This window comes from Fundulus heteroclitus, chromosome 7, assembly GCF_011125445.2.
Source record: "Fundulus heteroclitus isolate FHET01 chromosome 7, MU-UCD_Fhet_4.1, whole genome shotgun sequence".
Lineage (NCBI taxonomy): Eukaryota > Metazoa > Chordata > Actinopteri > Cyprinodontiformes > Fundulidae > Fundulus > Fundulus heteroclitus.
Window position 1 is genome coordinate 9513138 of NC_046367.1, and position 13619 is coordinate 9526756.

The 13619-nt window shown below is 37.8% G+C and overlaps 1 protein-coding gene across 1 annotated transcript in view; it reads right to left on the reverse strand.

Moving 5' to 3' along the window:
• htr2aa (5-hydroxytryptamine (serotonin) receptor 2A, genome duplicate a) overlaps positions 1-13619 on the reverse strand; it is a 116715-nt gene that overhangs the window by 29451 nt on the left and 73645 nt on the right. The window contains exon 2 of the mRNA XM_012853070.3: positions 10818-11018. Coding sequence (XP_012708524.2) covers positions 10818-11018 — 201 coding nt within the window. The remainder of the gene's footprint in view (positions 1-10817; positions 11019-13619) is intronic.

Consider the following 13619-nt stretch of genomic DNA (forward strand, 5'->3'; position numbering starts at 1 on the left):
TCTGCACTGTATTATAATAAGAGTCAGTGTAAAAGGCCCATTTTGTAAATGGGCATTGAAGTAAGAGTATTTTAACATGGTAGTAATATTCTACATTTTACATAAGCTAAGTTAATGGACTTTGTAATGTGAAAAACTGGATCCAGATATCTTAAAGGCAAAAGCAACAAATACAATGCTAGAAACAAAGTCAGCAAAGAAACTACAGTATAAAGGGACAAAAAGGAATAGAAATGAATGAACATGTCAACGTGACTTGTGTTAGTCTGCTAAATACAGCTGAAAATATCTATACTCAGCAAATTAAACAAGACGTTCGACTGGATCAAACTGAGAGCTATTTAAGGAACTGGGCTTTTTTTGTCCATTATGTAGAGCAGTGTAAGCGACCGCTTAGCAGTTGATAAATCAGAAAGCTTTTAGATTGATGTTCTACTTTTAAGGCAGAAGCATTCATTTAAACTTGAATAACCTTAACTGTAAACTGTACAACACATCTATTTATACAGTTCTTGATTTTGGGAAATATCACATTTCTTGTAGTGTAAATTAACACTAAAGAATACAGCTAGAAAAACAGATATACTTTAATACAATTGAAGTTGTTTTTGATTACAAGTCAGGCCAGTTATTTAACTGAAGGAAAAAAATGGAAAAAAAGTGCACATAGTCTGGAGTTCTCTGTTCATGAGCTTTTATCCCCATTTCTATGTCCTGTGTTTCTATCAAGCTATAATTTACATTTGATTTTGAAGAGTGTTTGACTTTGTTCACTTCAATTAGGTTAACTCTTAATCACATCCCATCAGGCCTTTCTTTGCTGTCACATCTTTAATTCCCAGTAAATCCCTCCACATGCTGTATGTTGTGCCTGTTTCCTTTGCTCCCCGCTGGACATTGCCATTCCCTCACACCAGGTCCCACCTTGATTCTCCTTTTTTCGTTTTCTGTATTTATTGACTCTACAGCTATTATAGTACTTTTGTTTTTCTCTTCTACCAGGAAGTTGTTAAAAGCTGTATTTACTGTGCACCTGCTAACACTTGCTTGGTGGTTCCTTGTCTGGGTCCCTATGTAATTCCAACTGCCCCATAAGACATGCTTTGTCTATTTCATTGGTATTCTGTAGGAATGGGTTGTATATATTGTGTTATATTGACGTACTGAGTTCTATCAGATGGCCTTGCAGCACAAAAATGTGTTTTTCATGTCTTCATGAATAAAGTAGTCCTTGCACATTTAGTGTAACCACTAAAGAATTTTAAATAACCTTAGAAATTTTTTATTTATTTTAGATCACAAGTTTTCACATGTCTGTTGATAACCTGTGATGTGGGTAGCATATTTCAGTCTAGGTTTGACTGGCCCATAATGTGCTTTTTTTATGCATGTCTAATTCTAAGTTGGGTGTGATACCAAAATTGTTTTTAATTTTATTGAGATGGGAAAATAACCTGACAACAGCCAGATGTATGTTGCTCCGCCTAGCTTCACTCACATACATCTGGGACACCGCCATAGGAATTGCCTTAACTGAAGGCTGGGCCTTATCAAAAATTCTTGCATATGATTGGATAAGCCACTTGTCTGTCATCTTTATTGACGTGCTATTTCAACCACCCACACCGAAGCTAACCCGTGACGCTGTGAGAGCGACGCAGGAAAAAACAAAAAAATAATAATAATAATGTGTTTGCGGCTCTAGTGGCATGCGTTTTATTGACAGTGAGCTGACAGGAAGAGGGAAGACAGGCGGCAAAGCGCCGCAGGTCGGAGTCGATTCCGGGCCGACCGCGTTGAGGACTAAAGGCCTCCTAACATAGTTAGTGCTAACCACTAACCGCTCCGGGGCACGTCCGCATCTGCGCATCCGCTGCAGACGTGGACGCGCCCCGGAAAACAAAACTTGCCAAATCCGGTCGGCAGAAGGGTGAAAACATCGTTTCCACCAACAAAAGCCTTCAGAGGCGTTCTCTGATGTTCTTTTAATGAAACAATATTAGGTAGATTGAACAATATGGAAGAAATAGCAGCATCAATGTTAACGCTTGCTTCCTCAACGAGCCGCCATTGCTATCAAAACAGTCTCACGTCATGGTCACGTCTCCACTACGTCACATCTATGAAATGCCAGCCCTGCGTCCTGATTGGCCAGACCATAAAATTGGTTGGAGAAATCACTTTCTACCGGCGGTGTCCCAGATGTATGTGAGTGGAGCAAGGCGGAGCGACATACAGCTGGCTTTTGTCAGGTTAATGGGAAAATGCAGTCAAAAGTCATTAAACAGACTGCCCCTTTAATACAAACAACAGAGGGACTCAGGAACTACTTCCCATCTAACTTCAAAACAAAATATATCTTCATATCTGGATCTCATAAAACTAGGTAAAACTGCCTTTACTAGGTGAAGTCATATGATGATGGATTATATTTCAATAGACCAGCTTTGTTTTGACATGAAATATTAGAGTGTAATGTTAATCATAGTTGAGATCTTGAGAACAGGGGACACTAGAATTTGGCATGTACTGTTGCATGATTTTCTTTAAAGTTTTAATCTTGCTGTGCTTACAACAGGCTAGGTAAGACAGTGGATCCACCATTTACCATTTCACAGATCCACCATCTGTGAAATGGTAAATGGTGAATGGCTTGTACTTGCATAGCGCTTTAACTAGTCTAACGACCTCAAAGTGCTTTACACTACACGAACGAACTCCCTAGCTCCTCTGCCACTGTCGACATGTTGTGTTAGAAGGAAAGTAAAAACATTCTTTAAAAAAAACCCGTTCCAACAAGAAGTGGAGTGCATTAATTCACAGCTAAGGAGACGTGAGCACAAACATGCTCACTGCGCTCCAACTAAAACATGTTGTGCTCCCTAGAGGCTCTTGAGACCGTGTTAACAAGCATGTATAAAATATTTGTGTGTAAGGCAGGAGCAAAGTTCTTGCAGAAATGCTTTGCAGTGTGTTGTTACATCGCACACACCACACTGTATCTGAGGCCCTTTGTCAGGAATGGAAAGTGCAACGCTCGATTTCTGCCATGTGCGAATTGAGGAGAAGAGATGGGAGCCGAAAATGGCAGAACTTTGCTTTGTTGATTTAGTAGTCTATCTAAGCTGTTTCCTCATTATAACTAGATAACGTATCACCGGCTGGAGTGAAGTTTAAGTACGCTGGCCAAGAGACTGAAAATTAACCACAAAGGAAACGGAAACTTTAAACTTATATTGTATGTAGCAATTAATTAAGGAGTTACCATAAATAATGAACAGATACCAGTTATCACACTCTGGATGAGGGACCAGGGAGGAAGGCCTAATTTAGCTCTCCTCCGCTCAGGCACGAGTTGGTCATTAGCAGCCCCAGCAGCTCCGAATGACAGACGTAATGAAGTGAAGGCAACGCAAAGCAGACCCCAGGGCTGTCAGGGAGATCAGAGGAATTAAGCTGAGTCCGACAACTGACTCTGAAAAATTAGTGCCCGTGCATCTGGTCAATAAAGTTTTGAGAAAACACATTGAATCAAATGGGGCTTGTCAGGTTTAATGTAAAAAGAAGTAGAGGGACGCTTTCTCTGGTTGCAGTTTGCTCCTTTTTCTATCTTTGGCGTTGGTCCTTCTTTCTTCCCACCTGTATCCTTTATTAGTAATCAGTGCGAGAAGTCGTTGTTTAACTTATTCATGCACAATTATTTCTTTGAACTTATTTAATTGGACCTATAATAGAGCTGTCAAATTGAGAATTAAGAGAATTAATTTCACACCCGCTGTTGGACGGTGTATTAGAATTACCTGTTAAAATATTCATTAGATGTAATCTACCTTTTCCCTCAGTTGGATTTCTTTTTAAGCTTCTTTGCTGAAATGCAAAGTTTCTGCTGTTGACCTAATGGGATTATGTAGATTTGGGGTAGCCCAGAACAACTTTGTGTTTTAGAATACTTAGGTTTCTTTAATTAGCCCTGAAATAACCAAGGGTGAATGCAAATTTTAGAAATGATAACTTAGAATTATATCTTAGAAGTGAATGTCATGTAATTTTCTTGTAGAAACCTCAGGGCTTTATCATTTTTCACCCATCCACTCATCTCTTGTCTTTGCAGAGTCGTGGGTGGTATCTTGAGCGCCAAGAGGCAGGGTGAACCCTGGACAGGTCGCCAGTTCTTCACAGAGCAACACAGAGATAAACTCCTAAAACTCATACTGAAGGTCAATTTAGACGCAGTAACCCAACAGTCATGTTTATGGACTGTTGGAGGATGTCGATGTATCCAATCAGAAACCTGGCAAACTCAGGGGAACAAGCAAACTCATTGTAGAAAGAGCCCAGGCCAGCATTTGAATCCAGGACTTTCTTGCAGCAACAGTGCTACCAAGTGTTCTAACGAAATTCTTTAGTATTTAGCAGGTGTATTTATTTCATAATTTTTAGTTTGAAAAGTGAAAATTCCCAAAAAACTATTACCCACTGGTAGATTTTATTAAAGTGTCTATTTATGTTAAATTACATGGTTATAGTTTACAGCTAATTAAAATCCTAGACTTAGAAAATTAAAATGTTACATATAACCAATACATTTTTTTAAGACATAAGCGTTATTTTCTAACCATGTTTTGGCCTACAGCTAACAAAAATCTAAAATTTAGTCCCTCAGAAAATCTGAATATTGCTTAAAGACCAAGAAAAATTTTATTTTAACACAGACATGTTATCTCATGACAATGGCATTGCTTGTACAATCAAGGGGAAGACTGCTGGCTTGCCAGTTGTTCAGTACAGTCACTGACACCCTCCAACAGAAAAGGAAGCCACAAAAGGTCATTGCTAATGAAGCTGACGGCTCATGTACTGTTTCCAATCATATTAACAGAAAGATGAGTGGAAGTAAAATGTGTTTGAAAAAGGTACACAAGTAAAAATGAAAACCACAGCTTTAAAAGGATCGTGAAGAAAATCCGACTCAAGAATTTGATGGAGAATCACAAGTCTTGGTCTGCAGAAGTATTCTGCCTCGAGAACCTCCTAGACATACCACATTAGTCTCATTCATTGTGTTAAGTTACTCCTCAACTAGACCCAATAGCTTTGTTCACATGGACATAAATAATCTGAATAAAGGGCCGATCAGAATAAAAGTGTGTCGTGTAAATATTGTGATCGGAATGAAGCTTTATTCTGACGTTTTATTCTGGGCTGTTTTCAAGAGGGAGATGAGAGACACCAGACCCAACAATGCAGATGATCTAAATTGTTCACACAAAAGCAGTGTAATTATTTAGCAATGAATTACTGAAATAAATTAATAAAATGAATAAGTACTTTTGATTAATAGACAATTTTAGATGTGCTTTCACACTTTTCAGGTGACAATAGCAAACTAGAGCCTTTCAAGAAGCGTTTGGCAACGTGTCAGGCTGAGGTAACAGTTTTTTTTTTCTACATATTATAAAGAGCAGTTATGCAGACTTTGATGACGCTATCAGGTTACAAAATCCTTTTAAAATCGTTTTTGCAGTGTGTTAGCAACACACAATATGTCACCCATCTTTCTTATTTAGAACAAATCTACATCAGAAATAGAGCCATTAATTCAACTTACCTTTTTGTCCTTTAAAAGTAGGACAAAACGTGACAAGCATTTGTAATGCAGTGGTTTCCAGATTGCCGTGTTAGAGAAGGGCAGGAATTAAAGTCATTAATTTATTGTCAGTGCAGAGGGGTCTTCTGCATCAATCTTCTACTATTAGAAAACTAAAGGCTCTATCAATATAAATGTCTTGCAGATTATTTTAACTGTTAACATTTTCTAACTTCTTCTAATTATTCAAGCTCATAAAGAGACAGTCTCCAGATATTTGTTTTTATTGAGGGTGAAAAAAAACTTAAATAGGGACCTCACAAACTAGTATTTGTTTGCTGTTACCATATTAACATTATTTTTTTGCTTTCTTATTAGATTTGAAAAATAGAGTAAAACTGTATTTCCAATGTCCAACATATCAACAAAACTGCAACAGCTATTTTTACACTTTATAATAAAAATGTTACTTAAATGCTGTTACTCTTATATCAATTAAATCTACTTAACTTAGTTCTAACACTCAGTGATAATCTTCCAACTTTATGTTCCCTTTCTGTAACATTTTAGGTATAAAATAGCCATATGTATTGCTCTGGTTGGATTATGACCTATTTTTCTATACAAACTAACTTAATTTCTTAAATGTTCAGAAGGAATTTTTGATGATTTCAGTGTCTTTCATAGGTTTTCATTCAAACATTATTACCATATTTTTCCTAAACCACACCTTGGCTTTACCATTGCTCTTAAAAAAAAAAACACTCTTTTTATTTCTAGATTCAAGAACATCTCGAAAAATTCTCCGTTCATCCTTCCTTCAGTTGTTTAAAGTTTGTTAGCACCATTTGGTTAAAGACAACACCCTACCTTAATGTTCTCACATTCACACCTAGGTTTTGGTTTATAATTTTTTGGGATGGGATGTTCACAGCCATTTCTCCTAACATAGTGTGCGACATCCAGAGAAGTCAAACGTGCTCTCACGAGAGCAGAGCATATTCTTCCTGTAAATAAATGGCTTTTCCAAATGTCCTGCATAAACAGAACTTATTGTTTTCATGGAAAAACTGCATCTTCTAGTTCCAGGTATTTTGTAGTTTAATCGGGGGAGATCCTGTGCTGTAAAACAACTCTACTGATCATTCTGTTGACTCATCAGCAGCAACGAATCAAGGTGGGTTTATGTTCAAATGACATTCTTTCCACTTCCAGATTAGGATCCACGCTGCTGTTCACTGGAACAGTTTGAAGTTTGAAAACATGTCTATAACTAGTGCCGTCAGTATGTATCACAGCAATAAAATTGCAAAGGTTTTGAGAAAATGTTGACTTTACCCATGATGAGGCAATGCCTTTGTAGTGTTGATGGGACATCTGAAGCCAGGCTTTGATTTGTGTGTCATTAAATAAATGACATTAAATAAAACATTACCAATGAGAGCCAACATAACAGAGGGGTTACTTTGGGTGTAAATCATTGTAGGAACTGAATACAGAAGGCAGAGTTACATAAAACCCAACAGACCTACAGTTACTGGACATGGGTTGGATAAAAACCTGGTAACAACATTGCACACACTGCTATGTTCCGTTGTTTTTTTAAGTGGTTTATTTGAAGTGATTAGGCCATCACAGTATATCTGCAGCAACAGATGTCACTAGAGAGCACTGAATGAAGCACTAAGTAATAAACCTAGTGGGGGGTGGGGGGGTGGCAGCAGTGGGCTGGAAGACTTCACTGATTCATGAAGCTTTATTTGGCCATCACTACAGAGGTAAACCCTTTGCAGTGTAGCATCAACTGTGAATAAACCATTCTTACTCCCTATGTTATTGCAGTGTCTGACCCATAACTTAAACATGGACAATTTTCTTTTGATATTGTTGTAGCTGTTGATTGCATCTGGTGTGAATTTCCTGCTAATGGCCCCATTGGAAATGTATTCATGGACAATACTTTGATGCAGTCCATACTTATTTTAACAGCTGTATGTTGCCACATTTTTTCGCTGTGTGAAAAAGATACAAATATGTTGAGCTCTACCAACACTGCATCGCTTGTAGTAGTGAGACAGCAATTTGTAAATCCCTCTGGTTTTCCAACTAGGAGCTAGAATCCTTCCCACATTAAAAATCAAACCACTTCTAAGGCAAAACGCAGCATTAATGCACCTTTTCTTTGGATCAAGTCTGCCTCTGATTTGTTGCTTCTTTGAGCAAACACCTTTCAGAGTGTTTCATTTTTCAGTCATAATACTCATATATCTTTACTGTAAATCATCAAGGGAATCATGAAATCATTCTGATATATCAATAAATTAATGACAAATCAGTGACAAAAATGTGCTGTCATTACATCTGGGGATATTTTTTCGCTCCATTTTTCTTTCTTATTTATTTTCATTCTTCCTAATTATGCACAAAACAACATTTTGGTAAATAATGTTAAAGAAAGAAACGAATATAGGAAACTGAAAAACGTTTTTTAAACTTTGCTGTTGTTGTAAGGTACTTATGTGTCCATGAACTGGAGCCTTTGGACTTTGCTGACCTGTAATCACGTGTATTCATGCAATTTCAGACTAACTTGAACCACAGTGTTCCTTTCAGAGACATACAGTTAATTACATTCTCATAGGGAGCAATAATAATTATTCTCTGAGGAAAAGAAGAAAATAACTGAAAATATAAAATAAAGTGACTGTTCCTCTTAAAAAATAAAACATGTTGTTCCTGTGACCCTTGAGAAATCAGTAATTCAAATGGGGAAAAAAACAACAGATTTCCCCATGCGCTGCTTCTAAAAAATGCTTCGGACGCAGCTTTCTCTTACTAACGTGTGTTTGGCGCCACCCTTCCAATGGGACGTTTACAGCTGCTGTCTGTGAGCAAAGTCACTGTGGTCTGCCTGTGTATCTCCCCAGAGTCCACACTTATCACAGCGGACAGACACAAATGACAAAATGTACTTCACACAGACCAAGCAGTCAGTGAATTTACCCTGAAGATTCCAATCCTATCTTTGTGATGTTGATCACCATCCTTATTTTTCCACCTGCTGAGTGTAAAGAAAGTGCGCACAGAAAGAGTCTTTACTCTGCTCGTCTGTCCCACCAATTCCATCACGGTGTGGCTGCAAAGCTTCACCTGCTGCCACATCATTACATTTCCTGCTCATTTATGTCCATTGACCCGAATAGCTGCAAAACAGCCTCGCAGGCAAAAGCTAATTATCAGGACCTGATTGTCCTCACTCTTCTATAAAGTATTTTTTACAGAGTAATAAAAGTCACTTATGTCTTGAGGAAAATTACATTTCACAAAGAGCTGCCTGCCCTTCTTCTTGCATCTTTATTGAGTTTGTTTACTCGCTTTCCTCCGCAGAAGACCGACTTCACTGATGTAAACTCAGTGTGTGTCATTGTGAACTTAAAGAAAACCTGATTTAAAGTGAAATGGCAACCCAGCAAACTTGCTGAGTAATTACATGATGCAAATGTATTAAATGTGGAGTTATTGTTGATTTCTGGCTATTTTTATTTGCAATGTGTCCTTTTTTACTAAAACGTCTAATTCACAGTAAAGACCATTTGTTGCGCCATGTGTTTGACAAAAACCATCGATGATTCTTTGGGCAACAGGCTAAACATCAAGTGTAAGGTCATAAGAGACCTTAGGCAGAAAATCTAAACAGCTCACATATTTATTTATTTATTTATTTTTTAAATTTTTTAAAGTAGAGTTAGGAAAATAAATGTAATTCTATTAAATAATGTTATTTGTCTTAATATTTATTTTCCTAATAATATTTTATGACAAGAAATTATTTGAAGGAGTTCATTGAGGTATGTCATCACCTATACTATTATATCAGTTCATCAGTGTTGTTCAGTGCATTTTTAATAACTTGATAAATTTTTTGAATGACTTTTTAACAACTTGTTGTGTAATTAAACCATTAGAGAAGGACCAGCAGTGCTATGTTGTAAGAAACTTGTTCATGTGGACAGTTTGTGTGGAAAAGCTGCAAACCTCATGAGAAACCTCAGATAGATCCAAGCCAATGTGAATTAGTGCAACACTGTAGGTCCAGTTTCTGCTATCGAGGTTTAAAAACTGTTATGGTTTCAGCTAATTTTCCCCTTGCTTGCGAGAAATATTAATTCAGTCAGAGATGATAAACTGACATTTTAACCAGCCATTGCCAGCTTTTCCTATAAAGAGCAAAGAGGACAATGTAATGATAATAGCAGTTTAAAATGATTTTCTGCACAGTAAACAATTTGAAAACTACGGACAAATATACCTAATGGTTATAGCTGTAGTTATTATTATGTAATTACTACACAAACAGTCATAACAGGCAAATAAATTTGTTCCAAGGATCCTCCCTGACTCTAATGTCCAAATAACTTTCCTGTTATCTGCCTCACCTTTCTTTGTTTTCTCACTTTGCCTCCTTTCAATTCAGTTTCCCATTTTTTCTGCCTGAATTTATCTGGTGTCCACAGTCCTCTGCTTGTTGCTCCATGCCCTGACAGATCACTACTCTGCTGCCGGTGTTGACGCGCTCTCTCTCTCTCTCTCTCTCACTCTCACTCTCTCTGCTTGATGCTGACAGCAGTGCGGGTCAGGTTGAATTATCTTTTTGGTCTGTTTGGTTCCAGACAGTTTGAAGCAGTTTGCTTGGGAAGGTTTTCTGCAAGTGTATTCAAGATTAAGTCTACAGCTGTGGAACTGTTTAGATTACTCAGTTCATGAATAATTTGTTGATCTTTGAGTTGATCTTTGAGTTATTTAATCACTCCCCTAAGATGAGTGAATAAGGCAATGATGGCTTATGACATTGAACCGAACTGCTTGTTTTTTATTAATAGAATAGGCCAAAATCATCATTTGCTTTTGATTCTGGACAAACTAAACATAATCATTGCATTCTTTTTGCTTTTAGAAGTTATGCATGTCTTATGCTGTTTCCTAAAAAGGGGCTTTCTCAACAGAGAATTTCTGACATGCATACAACAACAGTATCAAATAAGCTGAAGTTGGAATTTAGAAATTCCCTCAGGAGTTTATTTATTGATAGCTCTTACTCTCAGGCACAAGTTCTCATGAAAAGTGTAAGATTATAACTTCTCATGGTTCATGTGGTTTGATCTGACTTTTGAAAACCTGAGAAATTAATCTATCCCTTTTTCCCATTTTGGTGAGTCAGGAGCGTACTTACCCACTGAAATGGTCCACACTGCCATGATCTTGATGCGAGCCTTTGTGTGAGAATTGAAGCGGCTGTGGTGGATCGGGTTTCTTATTGCGATGTATCGATCCAGTGAAATTGCACAAAGATGCATGATAGATGCTGTGGAAAATAGGACATCCAGGTAGATCCAGATAGGACAAAGGTCAGAGGGAAGAGGCCACTTGTAATCTGCAGAGGGGCAGGAAAACAGCAAGAAATACAAAGATTAGAATATCAGTGGAATCTAAAATCCTATCTAAAAGAGGATGAAACATGAAAAAGTAGAAAGACATTACCCACAAAAAGACCAATTAAGTTGAAGTTTTGCATAAAATGACTGCCGGCGTGCTACCGACACGATGGGGATAAACTCTATTAAAAGCATTTACCAAAAACTGCCACTCAAACAAAGCAAAATAAAACTCTAAGCAATTATATGATCACGTATGAAAACCACAACAGAGAATATTCCCTTGATTAATTGTGTCAGAGCCAGCATTAACTTCTTCAGCGTTTTGGATTACAGCAGCTCATCTGTCAGATCGGACCACTTTTGATGGTTGATATTTATGGCAAATTGACGTTTCGGAGAAGCTTGGACCAAGTTTTGTCGACCAGCCTTGTCAAAATTTTTTGACATTCTCACACTTTCCACGTTGTAACAACAACAACAACTTTGAAGCCAAAATGTTCACTTGCTGCCGAATATACGTCACCCACTAACAGGGCCGGATTATCCATAAGGGCCAGTGCCCAGGGGCACCAACCATGGGGGCGGGGGGAGGTGGGGGGCTTGGGGGGCACCACATGACACATGCTTTAAAAATATATTTTTCATAAATTGTTATATTATTACTTGAAATTGTTGAAAGACCATGCATTATTCGTTTTGTGAACACTGATGTCACAATAATAATAAATAAATCAAGATTTTTTTGATTTCAACATTTTAAAATGAGATATTTGAATATTGCTCACTGCTCATATGCCTACATGTAGTTGTGTAAGTTAGTAAATAGTAAATTACATTACAGAAATCCCCTTTATGTCTGATGTTTTTGACCGGAGGACAGCACGGGTAAGGGGGGGGGGGGGGGCTTTGAGGTATAGTGCCCAGGGGCACCACATTGTCTTAATACGGGCCTGCCCACTAACAGGTGCCATGACAAACAAATTATCAGTGTTATTCACTTAACTTGTCAGTGGTCATATTGCTATGTCTGATGAGTGTATCATTTCATTTGATTTTACATTACTAGCAGCCAGTGTTGAATAAAACTTTAAAAACTGGAACTTACAATTACAGAATGCTCTTTTTGAAATAAATAGAGGTGTCTGAATTTCGTTTACTTTAAGATGTGTTATGATTCTGGCCTGATTGCCTGCACGCTCCCTCACTCTCCACCACCACCATTGTGGTCTTGAAGCCAGCCTATTTCCCTACCTTTGTACACTGAGGTTCCACAGACTGTTGGTGCCAAAAGGTTGAAAGCATTGGCAGGTTTTTCACCAAGATTCTTGTTCTCTGGTTTTCCCTTTCTCATATTGCCCTTGTCGGACACCCCATTGGCTCATCTGCTTTTCTCCACACTGACCTGGACTGTTTTATGGATCACGAACCTTGTCTAGCCTTCCGGATCTGTTTGTATATTCAGCCTTATTGTGCATGACCTTAGTCTGTCTTTCGGAACTGATCCCAGTGTCTGTCAACGTGCCTGTCATCTCCACTTGTGAGCAGCTTGCTCTTTCCTGACTGTACAAACCTGTTAAAGCGCAACACTGTGTCTGGCTGAATATCAGATTTCACATTTCTGTTTAAAAGCATCTCAAAAATAATGTCTTTTATTCTATTTAGCCACATTTTTATCACTTTTTGATCCATCTGGATCTGTCACAGGTGGGTGGCTGAAGCATTTTGAGGGGAGATACACTGTGGATCTGGATTATTCAGCCTTAGTCTGAATTAAGCAGATCCACTGTCTCATCTCAACTAATTCTGCGATCGTTTGTTGATCAGGTTTTGAAAAATAATTGTACTGCAGCTTTGTATCACATACTTTCTCTTGCGGCAAAAAAAAAGAAAAAAAAAAGAAATATATTTGAATATATCTGCAGAAAAACTTATTTCCTACTGTACCCACTGTAGTTCTAATTTAATACTCTTTACAGGAAGGGAATCTGTAATATATTAAAAATATTTTGAGGGTTGCAGCCTTTCTTTTTACCCTTTTTCTCACTCTGCTCGTTAGCCCCAAGAAAATAATAAATTTTCTTAGTTAGGTAAATAAGTTAGGTTGTATGATGTTACAGAACTTTGCATTAAGGTTCTTTAACTTTTCACAGTTGTTAAAGGCATTTGAATTAGTATCATTATGGTGTTTACAAAGCTTGATTGTTGTTATGCCAATCAAAGTAGTCATTATTATTTGATTTGTAAATCACAAATAAGTGTTCCCTTCCCTCCAGAACACTGCCAGATGGTTAGCGATAGCAACGCGCCCCAGGAGCTGCACTCCTCCTCCCTCTAAATAAACTAAGTTTTAAGACGCCACTGACCTGTTTCGGGTTGTCATTGGGGTCCGATTCCCGTTCACTACAATTTCAGTTATTCTACTAAAAAGGGCACACTAAGATAATAGTAGTGTGGCTTGAGCTTAAATTTATAGTTCAATCATGTACACCTTAAGGCATGTTTTTTGTTAGGGGTGTAAATGGCGTGCCTAAGCCTGCTTCACTGCTTGTTGATGTGAATGTTGACATGGAAGAAATGCATATAGCCTTAAATCCTCC